We start from the raw sequence: 21,322 nt of genomic DNA on the forward strand, positions 1-21,322 counted from the left end.
ACAAGCACAACTCACACACACATGGCCAGTGCCTCTGGTCATTGGGATCTGACTGCGCCTGCAACTGCCGTGAACAGCAATCTGCTGGTGTGGGTGATGGGGGTAAGGAGGAGATGTGAACCAGGAAGGGGGAGGGATAGCAGGTTGGGGGTGATGAAAGATGCTATGCTCCCTGTGGAACCATGCAGGGATGTGCTGGGGACAGGATGAGGTGCTAAGTACCAAGATGGGAAGCTGTCCTGCGGACGGGGGATGAGACAAGTAGACAAGAGGAAAAAGACTAATAGGTGTGTTGGTGAGATAGAAGTGCTAGAGTGGGAGCAGGACAGAGGATAGGAAGGTGAAGGACAGAGACTAGGAGAGATGGAGGCCAGGTTGGTTGGGAGTAAATGATACATTGCAGGGAGAGTTCCAGTCACATACCACCTCTACCATGCCCACTGTCTGGCCACAAAGGAACACTCCTCTTGTGACTCAGGACTGTACAAAATTAGTCACATTCTCCGCCAAGGTTTTGACAATCTCTTTCCATGCCTTGAAATGAGAAATATCCTCCAACTATCCTTGTCACCCCTCCTTCAATGGTGTTCCACCACCCACCAAACCTATGCAATGTCCTTGTCCATCCCTGCTCCACCCCTGCTCCCAAATCCTTGCCTCAAGGTTCACTAGACCTAATGCAAGAGCTGCCCCATACATCTTCCCACTACACCTACCGCCGTCCTATTTACAGGCATCTCCTACCCTAACAAACCATTGCTCTACAAACTATGCTGAAAACACTGTGCCACTTTCTGTGTGGGCATGACGCATGACAACTAACAAGCTGACTTTCTGCTGGGCATGACAACTAACAAGCTGTCTTTCTGCTCATGAGTGGCCACCACCAAACTGTGACCAACAGCCAGCTGCTCAATGTGCTGTGCTTCACTTCAATGACCACTTTACAGCCTGCATCACCTTGGATTCTTCCTGGTGACACAAGGTTTTCTGGTTTGCACAGGTGGGAATCGGCTCTAAAATATATCCTTTGTTCCTGTAACCCTCCTGACCTCAGCCTTTGCTAGTCCCTGTCCTCTATCCATCTAAACCCTTCCCTGCTCCCACTCCAACATTAGACACTCTTCCTGTCCTACCAACCACCTTCTAGTGTTTTTCCCCTTCTGCATTTCTCGCCTCCCCCTTCCCTCCCACTCTACCCCCCTTAGCACAGCCTCCAGACTCAGCACCTAGCAGCCCATCCTGTCTGTCCCCACTACATCCCTGCATGCTCCCACAGGCAGCACAGCACCTTGCCCCAGTCCTATCCTGCTATCCCTCCCCTCCCCCAGCCCCTTGCCTGACCGTGTGTGTGTGTGTGTGTGTGTGTGTGTGTGTGTGTGTGTGTGTGTGTTTTCTACTTTAGAAGAAGGTCTCTTTTGCCTGATATCTTAAATGTTTAGCAATATTTTTCATTGTGACTGTTTGCAACTTATAGCCTCGTCCATATGATGCGTAGCAGTCCGTCCTTTTCCTATTGTTCTTATTCTTTCCATTGTCAGGTTTTATATTCCGTGTACTATGGTGAGGTGCAATAACCTGTTTTCATAATAGTTGTATTTTGTGACTTGCTATAAGTAACCTCTTAGCATTATATTGGAGGATCATTTGATCTAAGTGATACGCCATTTAAACCATCTCTCTGTGAAACCATGCTCAGACTACACTGTGGCTTTTTGAGAGCCAGAAACCTAGTCTCAAAGTTACCTACATCATGCAAAAAGAAGACTCTCAACTTGAAGTGACAAGTGCTATCTCTTAAGTGGTCATATTATGTGTTTGTTATCCTTGTGACCCAAGAAGTGTTAACAAGCACTAATGGAATGCTACTTCTTGTGCTGTTGTGGTAATTGTGACTCTGTGCTGCATATTGTGTTCACATTTCCATAGGAAACAAATGAATACCTTACCTCACTGGATACACATTTTGGTGTCTCCTGCATTTTTTTAACTTATTAACCATAGTGGTGGGTTCATTGCTTTTAACAATTTTGAGTAGTATTTTTTGTTACAATTATTAAGCATTTTTGTTGATGACTATGCTACTCAAATTGGATTATATATTTCAGTAGAATATTCTGTGTGGATACAAAAGCTGTGGCTGAAAAATTTGTCTCTGTATATATAGCCCGTATTTATTGTGGCTTCTTATAGTATAATTCTGTAAGTTCATAAGTATCCTAATATTCCTGTACTCTTTCTAAGAAGCAACTGAGTGAGATCTTTGCATCTGTAAGCAATTGAATATTCCAAATGTTTGGTGATGCCACTTCATTGTAGCTAGATCCTGATTTCAGTTGTTGCAATTTAATATGGTGCAGTGTATACTTTGATCAGAAACTGGATTAATAATGTTTTGTTACTTACTGATTAAGTATTTTGTGTTTTGTTATGTTTTGCAGAGGAATGCACTTGATATATCATCAAAAGTGGATACACTTCAGTGTTGGAAAGTTATTTGAATGCATTAGTTGGTTTTATTGATGAGGTCGTGCCAGTTTTGTACAGTGAGTCCACTGACTCTTGAAACAAGAACCTGATTCAATTTTCAGGTTTACCTATTCCTCGGTGCTGATGTGTGCAACTGTTTGTACCACAACTAAAATAGCCACCAGTAAGAGCAAATATCTTAAACGAGTCAATGAAATACAAGGGGTATCTGAGAAAAGTAGCAAAATATGGATTGGGGTGGCATTTGTCACTGGTGCAGTCATCACCTGCATAGATTCCAGATACAAGAGGTACTATGGAATGGAAGCAACAGCTTCCTCAAATGATCTCAATATGAAGTACCCTACCAGTCTACATAGGTAATGACATTACCTATAGACTAGATTCAGTATTTAATAAATTGGAATTTTTTCCGTGCAACTCCAAAAAGAAATTTTCATAGGTAGCAATTTGTCAAGGCATCATAAAGACTCCTCAGAACAACTGCTATGTCATTACATCTTTTACAACTTCTCCTTCATCCAAATATTACACTATGAATGAGATTTTCACTCTGCAGCGGATTGTGCGCTGATATGAAACTTCCTGGCAGATTAAAACTGTGTGCCCGACCGAGACTCGAACTTGGGACCTTTGCCTTTCGCGGGCAAGTGCCCTACCATCTGAGCTACCGAAGCACAACTCACGCCCGGTCCCCACAGCCTTACTTCTGCCAGTATCACGTCTCCTACCTTCCAAACTTTACAGAAGCTCTCCTGCGAACCTTGCAGAACTAGCACTCATGAAAGAAAGGATACTGCAGGGATATGGCTTAGCCACAGCCTGGGGGATGTTTCTAGAATGAGATTTTCACTCTGCAGTGGAGTGTGTGCTGATATGAAACTTCCTCGCAGATTAAAACTGTGTGCCCGACCGAGACTCGAACTTGGGACCTTTGCCTTTCGCGGGCAAGTGCTCTACCATCTGAGCTACCGAAGCACGACTCACGCCCAGGCCCCACAGCTTTACTTCTGCCAGTATCATGTCTCCTACCTTCCAAACTTTACAGAAGGTCTCCTGCGAACCTTGCAGAACTAGCACTCCTGAAAGAAAGGATACTGCGGAGATATGGCTTAGCCACAACCTGGGGGATGTTTCGAGAATAAGATTTTCACTGTGCGCTGATATGAAACTTCCTGGCAGATTAAAACTGTGAGCCTGACCGAGACTCGAACTCGGGACCTTTGGCTTTCGTGGGCAAGTGCTCTACCATCTGAGCTACCGAAGCACGACTCATGCAGGAGAGCTTCTGTAATGTTTGGAAGGTAGGAGACGTGATACTGGCAGAAGTAAGGCTGTGGGGACCGGGCGTGAGTCGTGCTTCGGTAGCTGTGATGGTAGAGCACTTGCCCGCGAAAAGCAAAGGTCCCGAGTTCGAGTCTCGGTCGGGCACACAGTTTTAATCTGCCAGGAAGTTTTTTATTACACTATGGTTTGTAATAACACCTGTTAAGGTCATGTCTTACAACATCAACTCAGTAGTGAACACACCCCATAATGGAAAATCATCTGATAAGAGAAGAACTTACTAAAATGAAATTAAAAGCAAATAATAGTAGGAACAAATCATCATAAAAGCAAATAATAGTAGGAGCAAATCATCATAAAAGTAGCAGGGAACTGCAGTCATATTTTTGGAACAAAGTTGACAGTTCTGAATGAATGACTACATGCTAGGTTATCAAACAGCAAAATGGCTTACATGACACTATTTATACTGTCTTGCTTCGGTAGAAAGTGGATATTTTGTGTTATTGGGCATACAGTCAAAGTTTTTTGTGGTGACATATGGAACACCTTTTGAATGTGCCAATAGCTTCTGTGATAAATAACAAAAGATTTTTTTCCCCTTTCGGTGTGTCCTCTGATCAAGATGGCATTCCCCTTAAAAGTCTCATGTTTTATTTTCCCTAACCCAGTGTCCAAAAACTAGTGAATCTTTTCAACTTTTCATCCACTGTATGTAGAATATGCTTTTGTTGTGGTAGATGTAGGACTAGTGTCTACTGTCTGTCAGTGAGATGCAGAAGGATGCAGTTTTTTCTCAATATTTATCTGAGTGCTGTTATAATTACTAAAACTTCACTGTTGTGTCTCTGTAAAATAGAACATTGAGATATTTATACTGATTTATTTATATCATGTTAAATAATGGGGGATTAAAATAACAACAAATGTATTTCAGTAAAGATTATTTCAATTTGATTTCATTTATTTTTAAACCAGGTGACAGGAAAATTAATGGATGCTGTAGATGGTCTTTGTGGTTTCTTTAATGGCATCCCAGGAGATGATAAACGTACTCCCAGTGGTACACAGGCACTGACTTTTGAAAGTTTTGGTGATAGCTGGATGTTGGGAGACAACCCTGAAGCTTGCAAGCAATTGGCATGCCCTGCAGATATTCAGAATGAGGCATTCCGTCTGTGCAACAAAGTCAAGTATGAACAACCAACAATTACTTATTTCTCATTTGTATTTTAGTTGATTTTGTATGTCATTCATGTTAATAGACTTCAGTGACTGAAAATTATGCTGCATAAATAGAAGTTCTTTTCAACAAATCAGCCATGGAGAACTATGCTATCAGAATAGACATAAAAGATAAGTTAGATAAAAACTATGAATTTTTAATATTATTTGAAATAACATGCCATTATTTTTAAAGTTTGCAGTAGCAGAATAATTTGTAATAATAAAAAAGTTGCTTCTAACTCCACTCTTCGCTCAAACTTCACATTACAAGAAATTGTGAGGAACACTGTGAGAGCTTACACTATGAAGCCTGCAGGATTATGTGGGGAAAAGAAGTACCTCCTCTAAATGCAGGTTCCATTGCATCCAGTATGAACATAAGAATCAAGTTTTATCATTTTTATAGTTACATGTGGACATTGTGATGCTTAGAAATTGAATGATATTATCGAGGTAAATTTTCTTTATAATACATTGCAGTCACTTCTTCGATATACTGGCCAAAAGATTAAATTGGATTTTCTTTATTGTCAGAAGTGTATAACATAGTTGCTATACAAAAGGACACTATTACAAAATTTTAAAAAGAAGATTGATTTTGCTGTGTAATATTTGGTGATAAAATAAGTATGGAAAAATTGGTAGATTTTTCTCAGTATTGTGTGCTACTCTAAGATCATACCAGCATTTTTGCAGATGTTTTAAACATTTTCAGTATACATACCAGACTGTTTAGTCTGTAGTAATTTTTTGTAGCCAGTAATAAAAACTAATTTCAAGAAAATTGCGGCTCATTCAACTATAAGACATGCAATGAGAAGTTCTTTCACTTAAGAGTAGTGATCTGATTGGAATTTTTTAACTATTTGTGTCTATTTTATTTTATTTCATATTCAGGTAAATTGATAAGTGTTATTTCTGATGTGAAGATACATAATGAAAAATTTACTCTGTTTATGTGCTCTAATTTCTTGTATCTTACCTTTGTGGTCCTTACATGCGTTGTATGTTGGTGGGAGTAGAATTGTTTGGCAGTCAGCTTCAAATGCCAGTTCTCTAAGTTTTCTCAGTAGTATTCTGTGAAAAGAATGTCACCTTCCCTCCAGGGATAATCATTTGAGTTCCTAAAGCATCTCCATAACACAAGTTTTTAGGATCTACTGGTAATGCATCTAGCAGCCAGTTTTTAGGATCTACTGGTAATGAATCTAGCAGCCTGCCTTTGAATTGCTTTGATGTCTTCCTTTAATCTGGCCTGGAACAGATCCCAAACACTTGAACAGTACTCAAGAATAGGTTGCACCAGTGTCCTATATACAGTTTATAGAAGAACCACATTTTCCTAAAATTCTCCCAATAAGCTGAAGCTGACTATTTGCTTCCATACCACAGTCATCACATGGTTGTTCCATTTCATATTGCTTTGCAATCTTATGGCCAGATATTTAAATGACTTGATTGTGTCAAGCAGTACACTACAAATGCTGTATCCGAACATTACAGGTTTGTTTTTCCTACTCACCTACATCAGCTTACATTTTCCCATGTTTACAGTTAGCTGCCATTCATCACATCAACTGGAAATTTAGTCTAAGTATCTTGTACCTTCCTGCAGTCCTAAACTTTGACACCGTACTGTACACCACAGCATCATCAGCAAACAACTGCAAATTGCTGCCCACCCTGTCCTCCAAATAATTTATGTATATAGAGAACAACAGCAGTCCTATCACATTTCCCTGTGTCACTCTTGATGATAACCTCGTCTCTGAGGTACACTCACTGTCGAGGACAACATACTAGGTTCTATTGTTTAAGAAGTATTTGAGCCACTCACATCTGTGAATTTATTCCATATGCTTGTACCTTCATTAACAAAACTGCCTGCAATGGGGCACCATATCAAATGCTTTCCGCAATATGGAATCGTCCTGTTAACCTTCATCCATAGTTCGTAGCATATCACCTGAGAAAAGAGCAAGCTGAGTTTTGGACAAGTGGTACTTTCTAAAACCATGCCAGTTCATGAACATAAGCTTCTCAGCCTCAAGGAAATTTATTATATTCAAACTGAGACAATGTCCAACGATTCTTCACCAAACTGAAGTTAGGGATATTGGTCTGTAATAATTTTGCAGCTCCATTCTTTTTCCCTACTTACATACAGGAGTCTTGTGTGGTTTTTTCCAGTCACTTGGGACTTTGCAATGGGTGAGGGATTTGCAATAACTGCAAACTAGGTAAGAGACCACTGCCATAGAGTATACTTTGTAAAACAAACTGGAATTCCATCTGAACCTGGTGACTTATATGCTTTCAGGTCTTTCAGTTGTTCCTCTATACTACGGATGCTTATTGCTATGCCATCCATATTTGAGACTGTCTGATGCTCAAATGATGGTACGTTTGGACGATTCTCGTGTGTGAACAATTTCTTGAATGCGAAATTTAAAACTTAGGCTTTTGTTTTGCTATCAGGCTGGTCAACAAGGGACTGGATGGAAGCCTTAGACCCATTTAGCAATTTTACATAGGACCAGAATTTTCTTGGGCTCTCTGTAATATACGATGGCAGTAATTATTGTATGCTTCATGCATACATGTTATCACAGGCACATGAATCTCCACTAACCTTTGCTTGTCATCATTTATGCATTCTCTTTTGAACTGAGAGTGCAACAGCCTCTGCTTTCTCAGCATTTTCTGAATTTTGTTGTTAAACAATGGTGAGTCTTTTCCATCCTTAATCCACATACTATGCACTTAACTCTCCATACTATGATTTACAGTGTGCTTAAACTTTGCCCATAATTCCTCTACATCCATCTTACTAGAACTAAACAATGTCAGTTCAGTATCTAAGTGAGGTGTTAACAACTGCTTATCTGATCTTTCTAACAGAAATACTCTCATAGCCCATTTCTACACTGACGTTGTCGATAAAGTCCAGCCTATTTGTAACTACAAGGTTTAAGATTTTTTCCATTGCATATGGGCTGCTAAACTAGCTGCTCAAAACAGTTTTCCAAAAATTTGTTTAAAAATTTTTCAGAAAATGTATTCAAAAATGATGTAAAAGTACTTTATTGGATGAATAAAATTAATAAATAATGAAAATACCAATACTCAGTGTCTCAATCAAAGCCTGATGCTGTCTGTCAAAAGAGATAACTTGTTTATCATAATCACCTGCACTTGGTTCTAATAATAAACGCTCAGAGCGTATACATATTGTTCACATTATTCTGCAGTCTGTGACTTACATTCATTTTCTGTGTTTCTTGTGTAATAAAAGATAATTTTTCAATGAGAGCAACATGGGAAGTCATCATTAAATGATTTATCCTGCATATGCAGAAGAAATCTTTCCTCATTTTGGTCTTTTTGAATCATTAACATTATGTAGAGCTTTTTTTTTCTCTCTCTCTTTTTCAAGGGATCCTCCATTATCTCAGTGCGCATCTATAGAGAAACTCAATCATTTTGTGTCTGACTGCTTGGAAAGCATGTGCACCTGCTTACAATCCCCAGTTTCTGACCCAAATGGCTGCCACTGCAAAATTTTGGAGAAGTTTGTGAGCCAGTGCCATTTGCAGAACAGCAGCTTAGATCTCACTGGTTGGAGAATCCAAAATGATTGTCGTAAGTAAATCCTATTATTATTATTATTATGTTCTGCCAAGCATCAAAGGGGAATTTAGTTAATGGTATATTTGTTTTGTTAGCACTATCGAATAATTCACTAACATTTTCCATGATGTCCTGTTTGATGACAATATGCTGCAGCTCCTGCTGCAGCATAGACTGAGATTAGATTCAGTTTGCTACACAGGTATAAAGTGGAAAAAAAACTTTAGAGTAAAACAAAGTGACAATCAGTATCTTTATGTCCCCCAAAGCCCTTTAAAATCATAACATTAATATTTATTATTATTATTATTATTATTATTATTATTGTTGTTGTTGATGTTCTTGTTGTTATTATGCCCCTCCCTTTGACATTCTTTGGAAAATTTGTATCAGTAATTAACACTACAGTTCTTAATACTGTCACAGTTCTAGAGACACTAAGAACTTGTGCAACAGAAATTAATCTTTTGCCAGGCAGGAAATCAAACTGTCAGCCTCGGTATCTGAGTGTCAGTGCAGCTGACTTCCATCTGGAGGGCCTGGGTCTGATTCCCAGTACTGCCAGGGATTTTTCCTTCATGGGAGGACTGGAACAGGGTGCACTTAGTCACATGATGGCAGTCAAAGAACTTTTTGCCTGAGTAGTAGCGGCTCCAGGTCACAAAAATTGACAGTGGCAGCAGCGGCTATGTGTTTACCCAGTGCCCCTCCATAAAGCATCCAATGATGCCATTGTCAGAGGATGGCATGGCAGTCAGATGGTACCAATGTGCCTACCATTGTCTGTGGATGATCTTTACTTTTACGGGTTTGTAGGAAAATGGAAGAAAGACAGATGCCCAGGGAATGACTCTAAATCCAAACACTCAATTTGAAGGTTCGAAAGAAAGTAGGAACAATGTAGTCAAAAGCTTCATGTATTTATGCAACTTTGTTTCTTCAGATAGTACCGTTTAATGAGAAGCCACCAACACAATGCAAGCAGTGTCCAAATTCTGTCAATCTGTTTGTCAGTTTCTGTAGAACATCTCATTAATTATAAAACATATTTTAACTCAGTTTTTCAATACGCTTCATAAAAGTTACATGGAGTGCACCAATAGCAGGCATTTCTAGGCAAGCGGAATAACATTTGTCTGGTCGATCCCCAAAGGTTGAAATAAAAAATGAGGATGTATTGATAGCAACTTGTTTTGGGAATATACCAGATTAATGTAAAAGATTATATGTAAATTGAAAGTGGAGAGGGGAAGAAAGGAAAGAAAAGGGTGGGATCACTGCTCTCAGCTGCGTCAGGTATCAGTGGCATTGAGTGCAAATATGTACCGGACCGCGCTTCGATCCCAGGATCTCCTGCTTACTAGGCAAGTGTGTTAACCACAGTGCCATCTGTGACACAGCATTAGCACAACTGCACGGACTATCTCGGTATGTTTCACAGCTGATCCACATTCCCATCAAGCGCCACCTGTCTGCAGCCCCTGTCTATTTCCTCCATATTCGCTCTCTGAGATTCCCACAGGAGGTCAGACATATTTGGGCATCTGCATGAAAGAAGGTGAATGCATTGCCCAGCTAGGCCAATCAAATTTTGGGAATGTGTGGTCTTTGTTCTTTTGGACATGTCTGAAAGAACAGACACCATGCATTCATCACACCGAATAAAACACATCATTGTTCCCGATCTTTAACTTCATAACACACCATCATCAGCATTCATCCTGAAATAGGGACTTTATTGCTACCTGCGGAAATAATTTATGGAGTGGTAAGTGCTATACTTTAGTTTTGTTAATAACCTGCGATTGGCTTTAATGTATTCGTATCTTTCCTTCACAGCCGCCTCGTGCGCACCTCCATTGCAACATCTGGAGTGTTATCGCCGAGAATGTGAACCTACGTGTCATACACTTCGAGAACCTTGCCCTGTCACAAGTGAGATTTGTTTCTCTGGCTGCTTTTGTCCAGATGGCATGGTTCGTCGTGGAGACACATGTGTCCTGCCAACACAATGTAGAGATTGTAAGTGATACTGCCTCCTTTCATTCTTTGTGTCATCCCGTTTTGAAAGTTTTAATTTTTGACATAAAATTTGCACATCCTTTATTTTTGAATGTTTGTGTATATTTGAGTGAATCCTCCTCTAGAAAATAAATTGGTCTTCGGTTTAATCAGTAAAATTTCACAAAGCAGATAACAATTGAGGCATTCTCTGGAACAACAACTTAATCGAAATATATTGGTATCGAGATACAAGTATCCAACTTTTTAAATAAAACAATGGAAAATCAAATTAAAAGGAAAGTAGTTCTCACCATACAGGCACACACACACACATACACACACACATATGCATGCATGCAAACGCAACTCGTACACACATGACTGCAGTCTCAGGCAAATGAAGAGTGTGGCTCTAGTTGTCTGAAACTTTTTAAATAGTTTTTTATTCATTTCAAACTATCATACATGAACAAAATTTCAGTCAAATATATTGTGACTTCAGAATACATGACATGATAGTTTAATATGCAACACTGTAAAACTCTTTTTCAATGAGATAGTCTTTAAGTTTCTTTGGAAAGTCATTGTGAAGTACACTGTCTTGCAGGTTTTTGGGCAGACTTCTTAGTAGTCTGATACCAGAGTACTGGGGTCCTTGTTCTAGCATTGCCAGTCGGTGGGGTATGCTCCGTACTTCATTCTTCCTTCTTGTATTGTGGGTGTGTACACTAGCATTTGTAATCCAGTCCTCACTACCTTTTGTGATGTACATTATTGTTTTGTATATATACAATGATGAAAAAGTTAAGATACCTAAATTCTTGAAACAGTTTCTGCATGTTTCAGAGGTCTTTCTTCTTAAAATGGTCCTAATTGCTTTTTTTTTGTAATGTTTTTTTTTTCCATTTCAGTTCATAATGCACAAGAATACCTAAGAATCTAGCAGATTCTACTTCTTCCAGCCTTGTTCCATCAACCTCTAAATCCATGTCTACAGCCTTTTCCTTGTTTTTAAACACTGCATACATAGTCTTTTTTAGATTTATAACCAGTTCATTTTCCAACAGCCATTGAGCTGTGACATTTGCAGATATGTATGCTCTTCTCTCAAGCTGTTCCATATTTTGGTCACTATTTAGTACTGTCATGTCATCAGCATACAATATTTTCTTTTCTTCCTCCTCAACACCTATAGAATTAACAAATACATTAAATAACAATGGAACCATTACCAAACCCTGTGACACTCCATATTTGATGGGTTTGGTTTCTGACTGGTACGAGTTTCCTAATGATACATACTGCTTGCGGTTGCACAAGTATGATTTTATCCATTCACCTCAATTATTACTGGATTTGTGGGTAAACCGTATGTCAGAATTGTAGTAACTGTGAATCCCTTACAATAATATAGCCTATTTAATTTGCTTACTAATTAACATTCATTTGTAAAATAACATTTAAATGTCTGTTTTTCGCATCTTCAGTAAGAATGTTAGCTAGTGTCTAGACATAGTCCTGACACCATACATAATTCTATTACATGGAATCATAATTCAATTTTGGTGAAGAAACCACTTTATCAGTAGAGTCTGACCAACCTCCTTCACTACTAACCCTGTCAAATTATTTCATTAGTGGCTGGGAGGCTTATTTTAATGTGAGACAAAGTGATAATTAGTCCCCAGTCCTCCAGTACTGATTCAAGTTCAGGTGATATCCCATTACACAAAGGAACCCCCTCATCTAATAACTTAACTGGAAATGTCCTACCACACTGGCCACAGTTGTATAGATTAAAATATTTTTTTTATTTTGTTTCCATTACTATGCAGTTTCAGCTGTGAAACCATAGACATTTTATTTGTGTAATGCAACCCACAACAAAGGAAACACTTAGCTGAGCTCTGTGATGAAAGAAAGATATGGCACCAAGTTTATCTAGAATAACAGCAGTGTAAGATACCAATTAGGACTGTAAAACACAGTAGGACCATAAGGAAGCACTAGCTCATTGCGTTTGTACACTAATACATGGTGTGCTGTATCACTGTTGTTCTAGATACACTTAATGGATAACTTTAATCATGAAGTCCACCCAAGTCCCTACTTTGCACCATTGTGTCATGTAATATTTCTTCACAAAGTCTCCAATACTGAAGTACTTACAGCTATAAAAGGACCAAAGAATAAGTACTCCAGTGGTAGTGACAACATTCCTGATTTAATTGTAAATAAATGTGGAGAATCCATTGTAGAACCCCTAACCCACATAATAAATGCATCCTTTACAAATGGAGTTTTCCCTGACCTACTAAAGACTTCTAAAATTACCCCACTTCACAAAAAGGACTCTAAAAATGATGTAGCCAATTACAGGCCCATAGCACAACTCAGCTCATTCTCAAAAATACTTGAAAAATTATTTTACACCAGATTGGAAGACTTTACTAATAAACTGTCCTTATTGACAAACCACCAGCATGGTTTTAGAAAGCAAAAGACAACTACCACAGCTATTTATGAGTATCTCAACAAAACCTTAAAAGCACTGGATAATAAGGAAATCACTACTGGTATCTTTTTAGATTTATCCAAAGCCTTTGATGTAATTGACCATACCATACTCCTTAAGAAGTTAGCAAATAAAGGTATAAGAGGAATTGCAAACAAATGGTTAGAATCTTACCTGTCAAACAGATTTCAAAAAGTTGAAATTAATTTTGAAAAAAAGAATACAACTACCCATCAATCTACTGTCCACTCCTCTGACACAATGCCTATTAGATATGGTGTGCCACAAGGCTCAATCCTGGGACCCATACTGTTTCTGCTATACATTGATGATATAAGCACGAAGCTTGCTACGGGACATACCACACTATTTGCCGGTGACACAAGCATACTAATAACAGGTACTGATACAGAGGACCACAACCAAAAAATTAAACCGCTTATGTCGTCACTCAGCAAATGGTTCAACGAGAACAAACTGATTATAAACATACAGAAAACAACGTACATCAACTTCAGACTCTCATCCCAAAAACAAGAAATGCCTGATGTGATTCTAAATAACCAAGAGCTTATGTGTGTGGACTCTATCAAGTTTCTTAGGCATATGGCTTGAAGAAAATCTTAACTGGGAGACTCACACAAATTATATCTCAAAAAAGCTCTCAACTGTGTGTTACATTTTAAGGATACTCAAAAAATCAGTCACTAAATCTGTTCTCATACATGTATATTATGCTTACTTCCATTCTACGTTACAGTATGGAATCATATTTTCGGGGAACTCACCTGGAGGTAGTTATATTTTCAAAATGCCAAAAAATGCAATATGCATAATATACAGTCTAAGACATAACGAATCATGCAGACAACATTTCAAAACAAATGGCATTATGACACTGCCCTCTGCTTACATTTATAATATCGTCTCATTTGTCAAGTCATACCTGTTAAACAATGACTGCACACTAAAATTCAATCGAGATATTCATAACTATGCAACAAGGCAGCAATCTGACCTACATATGATTCAGTCCAGAACTACCTGCTGCCAAAAAAGTGTTTTAAGTGTTGGGATACAAATGTATAATAATTTACCCAATGAAATCAAAGCAACAAAGAACCCAAGAGCCTTCACACATAAGTTAAAAAAATATCTCTTGGACCATTGCTTTTATGCAGTTGATCATTTTTTTGAAATGGGTTAAAAATGTAAACAATATGATAAATGTTCAATTAGGTCTGAAAATTATATACTGTGCATGTGTATGAAATATACTGGACTACTTTACTCTTACATTTGTATTGGCTGTTTGTATTTTACCATACAACATTTGTATTTACTGTTTTGTTAAAGATAGCTAACTTCCTCATTGCAAAATAATGTAAAATCAATTTATTAAATATTACTTGCAGATATGTTCCCTTGACCTGTCCAATATCGTATGTACAACCTTACAATTCTATGATTTGTATTAACTGTTTTGTTTAAGATAGATAATTTCCTTGCTACAAAATAATGTATTCCTGCACCAGTGAGAATGAGACTATGAGGAATCAAGACCCAAGATACTGTCATCTCGTGCACACCCAGACACATAATATTCCCTCGCATGTGTGGAAGAACAGATATTAATGATGACTGACAGCCATTCAAAATTAATTCAGAATAAATTTGGTGCATGTGAATATCTTGGCATCAACTGAATTAGGTATAGATACACTCGCTATTAGTGACATATGAAAACTGTAGTACAGTACTAAATTAGACAACAAGCTTAGTACCTTTTCTCTATGCCTTTATCACCTAGAATGAAGATGATAAAGACATAGGCAAAAGGCACAGCCATTCCATACGTCCACTCCCTACCACCTACTGCAGTCCTGTCACAGGGATCTCCTGTCCCATCAAAGACAGGGCCACTTGTGAAAGCAGTAATTTGGTCTACCAACTTGGCCACCCTTCTACAAAATCATGACTAGTAACAAGCTGTCTGTCCATATGAATGGCCACCAGCACACTGTGGCCGATAGACAGCTCGACCATCCAGTTGCCATGCTTGCCGTATGACACACTGTTCTTGACTTCCATGACTGCTTTACAGCCTGTGCCATCTGATTCTTCCCACCAGCACCAGCTTTTCTGGACTGTTCAGGTTGTAACGTCTAACACACCTCACTGTGTCACTGTTAAATAATTATTAGAAACAAAAATGTTTTTTCGAAATGTCACATTTGTGCATCTACAGTGTTTACATCAGAATCAAAAATGGCTTTGAGCACCAAGGGGCTTAACTTCTGAGGACATCAGTCCCCTAGAATGTAGAACTACTTAAACCTAAGGACATCACACACATCCATGCCTGAGACCATAGTGGTCGCGCGGTTCCAGACTGTAGCACCTAGAACCACTCAGCCACTTCAGCCAGCTACATCAGAATCAATTTTCTTCAGCTTCAGTAAGTCTAAAGATGTGGGGAGAAGTGTTAGCACATTATTTGCAGTAGTAATAGTGAAAATAGTTATTTTAACTTATCTTTCTTCTCAGTGTCCATTGTAATAGTTTTCTATTGTTGGCACAGTGTTCTTGAGGTGTGTGATTCTCTTACATGGATGCTAGAGGCTATTGGACATTTTAGTCTAATACATTAAAGACAATAATAAAACATTTCAGGCATTTGTCTCCACTTTTTAACATTTTTATTCCATGTCTGGAAATACTTTAACCCCCAACTACCTTACTAAACAAAAACAAAGATTTTACATATCAAAGTAACTCTGTAACTTGCATGTCAACAGTCTTTCCTTATGTCATTTTGGTAGCTCATAACTAACAAATCCAGTGTCAATAACTTAAGATGAAATTACAATTTTCAATTAAATCATAAATAGGAACAATAATTGAGCTATTTGAAAAATAATCACATTAATAACAGTTGTGTTAGATCGGTCATGTGAACATAAAACTTTCATAACTGAATATAAAGAAAACGATATTTTGCCATTTTCTTTTTTTTTTTTTTTTTTTTTTTTCAAAAGGTATAACCTACATGATTTCTTTTTTGATATTGACATAAAGCCATCATTATTTTTTGTCACATATAAAAATATTTGATAGGAACGATAGATTTTTAAGAGCTAAGTGATGCTGAACAAATTTTGCACAATAGTTAACTGGTCACAATTAATCACACCATCTCAATTTTAGGTGTACTGTCATAGGTCATGTTGGATTAATATTCAGATGGTCTTTGCCAAATACATGATCTTTGTCAAACACATAGTCTTTGTCAAATACTGTGGTCTTCCTGAAGATGTCGCATTACTCACATGAGAATAGTTGTTTCTGAAAAGACCGAATCTCTTTTTCCACTGTGCTTCAAGCTCCTGAAAATGTCTGTTCTCCTCTATCAAACTGAAGAAAACATGTTGAAACTATTAACCAATTGATCAACATCTCCTTTGGTCCTGAAGTTTCACAAATCTTACCACAAAATCCTTTAATATTCAGGGAATGCTTCAAACAACAAATTAGCAATACCATAAGGCTAACAATGTTGCAAGACTGCACCACTCTGAAAATTAAAAATGGTTATAAAGCTACACATTAGCCTAGTACTTTAACAGAAACACATCTTTCAAAACTACAAAGTGCTGTATTCATTTAGGACTTTCTACATAGAATAATGCTGTCAAAATATTCCATTAATTACAACCTGTAAAATGAATTACAACACAGTATTTTTCTGGTTTCAGACTCTATAAATATAAACTGAAAATTTATGTTTTTGATTTCAAGCAGTTTCATTTTGTTAGTGTTTAATATATTCTACACTCAATCAGTATAAATTAAACATCAAATTATTGTAACTTTCAATAGTAGGCAAGAGTGTTCATAATTGCCACAAACATGACACCCATAAAATCTGTAATTGAGTAGGTAAAACTGTTTCTTCTAATTAGAGTACATCTCATAATAAACTTCAGAAATGAAAAAGTGGTTAATCCTTTCTAACTGTGCATTATGGAACTACCTGAAGCTCATAATGAGCAAATCCATGAATACTGAAACAAAGATAGCATTTTAGTTGATGTTTGCTACAGTGGCATCTGGAATCAGAGAAAAACTATCATGAGGCCATATATTTAATAAATAAATAATGATAACTCTAGAGTGTAACACAAGACATAGACCCAGAAAACGATTCACTGAAGTCCTGAAGAGTAAATTGGCATACAAAGATATCAAGTGATGAAATGTAGGCACCACCTCTTGTGTACCAACAATACCTGTTCGGTTTTGTAGATGTTCAGCAGTTCTGATTGGGTGGTAATTATATGGACTGCCATATTAAAATGACATACTGTGATGTGTGATTAATATTTGACCTTTTGCAAGTATTGTTTTATACCACGTATGTACATTATGCATTTCTAATTTTTTCTTGCTTCGCTTTGATGTGTACATATACCATATAATGGTGTGAAACCAAAAATGGTAAAACAATAAAAGACAATTAAACAGCTGTGTGTCATGCATGGTAACAAATATTTAACATATGTTGGCAACTACTTTCAAACAAGTGTCCATCCTAACTAATGAGGTTTTGAAATGAAAGATTATATGAGGAATCTACGAATGAACTATAGGGTGGGTGAGAAGTCTCCATATCTCCCTAGTAGTGAGGAAGTGCCCCATCTCACTGCAAGCATGTGTTCTGTGAGACTCTCTCCTGAAGCTGAGGTGTTAACCATGTTTGCAATATGTGTAAATAATTTGTGCAATGGCAGTCCCTTCAAGAAAGTACAGTCCAACCAGATGTTGAGGTATCATTGCTGCCCGTATCATTATGTGAGGCGGGTTCCTTTCTAACTTGACTGTCTAATGAGGATTCTCTTTGGCTCTTATGACAATATTTCTGACACACAAGTTGCAATAAATGACACATTGATATGAAAACATAACCTCAGCACATCTCACCGCATTTAGAAATTGAGTTAACAAAGCACAGTGTGCTAAAACACACTCATTCCAGTCTGTATGCAACAACTGGCTTATGATCGTCAGTCTAAAAGTTCTGACCTTAAGGGTTTTTTTCATGCAAACTCGCATTGTCATCCTTGGTGTACCAAGTTCCGAAGCATGTTTATGTGTCAACTTCATAGGCGATTGTTCAATTGAAGCAGAGACCCTGGCACCCTTCCACTCCGCGGTCTTTCTTTAAAACTGCCAAAAGTAAAAGCACATATCCCCAATCCAGAAGTGTTGCCTTTCACAGTGGAGCCTTAATAGATCTTTCCTGGAATGCTCCCATGATCTGTCTCATTATCTGCACTGTGTGTTGGCACTACGCACACATCAATAGTCTAACTATGACCGCTCATGTCTGCCACAGTTACAAATTAAATTACTGCAACTGCAACTGTGAAAGAATGTAAACATGAATTCTAAGAACTGATTCAAACAATTGACAAGAAGTAACATAGCTAACAACCTGCATAATAACAGTTATACTAAACAGGGCTTACGGGAGTAAGGGACTCCTCACCCACTCTGTACAGTCTCCCAAGTGGATTGTGAAGATGGGATTACACTACTTGAAACATGCACAGAACCATTAAAGGCATCAGTCTTCCCTTACTCCATACATAATGTGGAATGGGTAGAAACCCAAATACATGATACAAAGCCAAATGATCCACAGCGGTTTGCAGGCCACAGACGGAGATGTTTCATCTGAAGGTTTTTTAGCAAAAAAATAATGCTGTGCTTATAAATGGAAAACATGAATAAATCTCACAAACATTTACTTATTTTTTACAGTTTGCATATTCCATTATAATTGTTCTCTCTCTCTTCTATGTCTAAAACAGTTTTAACTCTGCACGTAGTTTTATTACTGTTAGTTATGCAATTGTCTTATTATAGGTGTTTGTACTGGATTTGGTGATCCACAATATGTAACATTTGATCAGCAAAACTATACATTCAGTGGCAACTGCAGCTACATTGCTGCCCAAGATGTCAATCCAACTGGAAATCACGACTTCCAAGTAAGAAATTAACATTTGCTCATACTATAATTTTGACTCTTAGAAGAAATGAGGCCATAATTATATGTAGCACTAAAAATATACATTAAACTTAATATCTTCAAAAGGTACTTAAAATGCCCAAGAAATATGTAATTTTATATTCATTCTTGAATTCTTTCATTCATTCATCCGTTGAGTCCATGTATACTATCATAGAGAAGGACCTTCAGTCAAAAGGAATGGGGCAAGGTGTACACAAAATTAAGTGAACAGCAGGTATGAGGCCATTAATAATTAACTGACATAGAACTACTATTTACTGCTTTTGGTTACTCAAAATAAATACAGCATATTAAAATTAACATAAAGCCTCACTCTGAAAAATGCTGCTGCCTCAGTTATATCAATTACCATCTGTTTATTACTGTTTCTTGTTTAAAACTGAGGAAGATATTCTGATACCACATAGATGTTATTCATGAAAGAGTTGGGTATTCCCAACTTCTCTCTGTCCTTGCATATAAATTGCATGTTCTTTACACTGATCAAGAATTAAAATAATGCTCATGATGGTGATTTAAAAGTTACATCTGACATGTTGATATGTTAGCATTTTACAATTTATTTCAGCTTCATGCAGTACCTCTTTCTGTGAATCAGTTTCATCAAAAAGTAGGTATATTCATATCACATGATTGGTTGTGAGTCCCTCAAGATGGATGTTGAGCCATGTATTTGAAATTCCTTGTTTTGCTGCCACTTCAGTGATTGGCATGTCCTTAACTTATCCCTTTAATCCTTCAGGGGAATGGAGACTTACAGTGTAATGTGGAATCCAAATCACACGTTGTTCCTGGTATATCTTCATTTCATTGGTAGGTGAAAGCTAGCATAAAGGCAGACTGAAAAATTCCAGTGTCTGGCTGGGATTTGATCCCGCAACCTTACAGTCTCCATGCTCGCACTTTACCACAGGAACACCAAGCTTGACTTTACTCTCACCAAGATGGCAATAAAAACAACCACATCTTTCCTTTCTATCAGCTAATCTCATACTATGTTGAAATTAAACAGTGTTTCCCTTTGATCTCTGAATGAGAATATTGTCTATGATAATTACTACACAATATAGTTTAAATCTACCTTTGCAACTGCTAAAGAATGTGTATTTATTTTACCATACTGTTTCATTTTGTTTATTTAAATCATCATAATTAGTTGCAATTTCATCTCTTTTCCCCCCTGCATCTGAAAGTAGTGTTTGTACGCAAATTTTCCAGGTATTCCTCTGTTTAACATTAATATGTTGTACATACTGTCATTTTGGCTTGTAACACAGGTTTTCTTACTTAAAGTGCAAGACATTCTTAAATATTTTGTCTTGCTTTGTAGCAAGAAATGTGAGGTCTGCAAACCAAAGTGTTCCTGCTCTATATACATCTCCAAGTCTGAGAATTGCTTGAAGGAAGCTTTCCAACTGCATTATCAGTGAGGTTAATTGGTTTGTGTACAAGCAGCCAGCTACCTGTCTTTGAAGGAAGATTAGAGTTTGCCATCGTGTCAATGATTAGAGATGGAAAAAAAGTTTGGATTGGGTGCCCAGTTAATGGCATAATAAAAAATGGTATTGCTATAGCTTGCAAGAGAGGCAAACCACATAATTGTGGCATAATATTTCTGTGAAGTGATCGCCACTGCTAAACAATCGAAACTTTACAATTGTCTCCCATCCTTTTTAAAGGAACATCTTGCCAATTGCCTGAAGAATTTCAGGGAAACAATGTAAAACCTAGATCTAGATGATCACATGGGGATTTGAACTGCTGTCCTTCTCAACATTAGTTCAATATTATAACCACTGCTCCACCCCACTTGGTTTGAAAATTGAGACAACACCAGGATTGAGTTGATCATCCCAACAACTGTAATCCATCAAACACTGATGCATCCATTTGGAAGTCTACAGGCCATCTATGAATAATACTTTTACCTTGGCACAATAATATGTACTGGTCTGTTACAAAAGGGTTTGTGCACATCTTTGTGATTAAAATGCTAACCAAGTGCTGAGAAACTTGTAGCCTTTGGGAAATGAGGAAAAACATTTTTCATATTGTTGGGAGGAGACAGAGAT

General features: G+C 37.6%; 1 protein-coding gene across 1 annotated transcript in view; it reads left to right on the plus strand.

Moving 5' to 3' along the window:
- The window catches only part of LOC124605103 (hemocytin), a 569,639-nt gene that overhangs the window by 421,884 nt on the left and 126,433 nt on the right, over positions 1-21,322 (plus strand). The window contains exons 56-59 of the mRNA XM_047136554.1: positions 4,756-4,970; positions 8,441-8,646; positions 10,474-10,656; positions 19,082-19,206. Of these exons, the coding sequence (XP_046992510.1) occupies positions 4,756-4,970; positions 8,441-8,646; positions 10,474-10,656; positions 19,082-19,206 (729 nt within the window). The remainder of the gene's footprint in view (positions 1-4,755; positions 4,971-8,440; positions 8,647-10,473; positions 10,657-19,081; positions 19,207-21,322) is intronic.

Source organism: Schistocerca americana, chromosome 3 (assembly GCF_021461395.2).
Source record: "Schistocerca americana isolate TAMUIC-IGC-003095 chromosome 3, iqSchAmer2.1, whole genome shotgun sequence".
In the NCBI taxonomy this organism is placed as follows: Eukaryota; Metazoa; Arthropoda; class Insecta; order Orthoptera; family Acrididae; genus Schistocerca; species Schistocerca americana.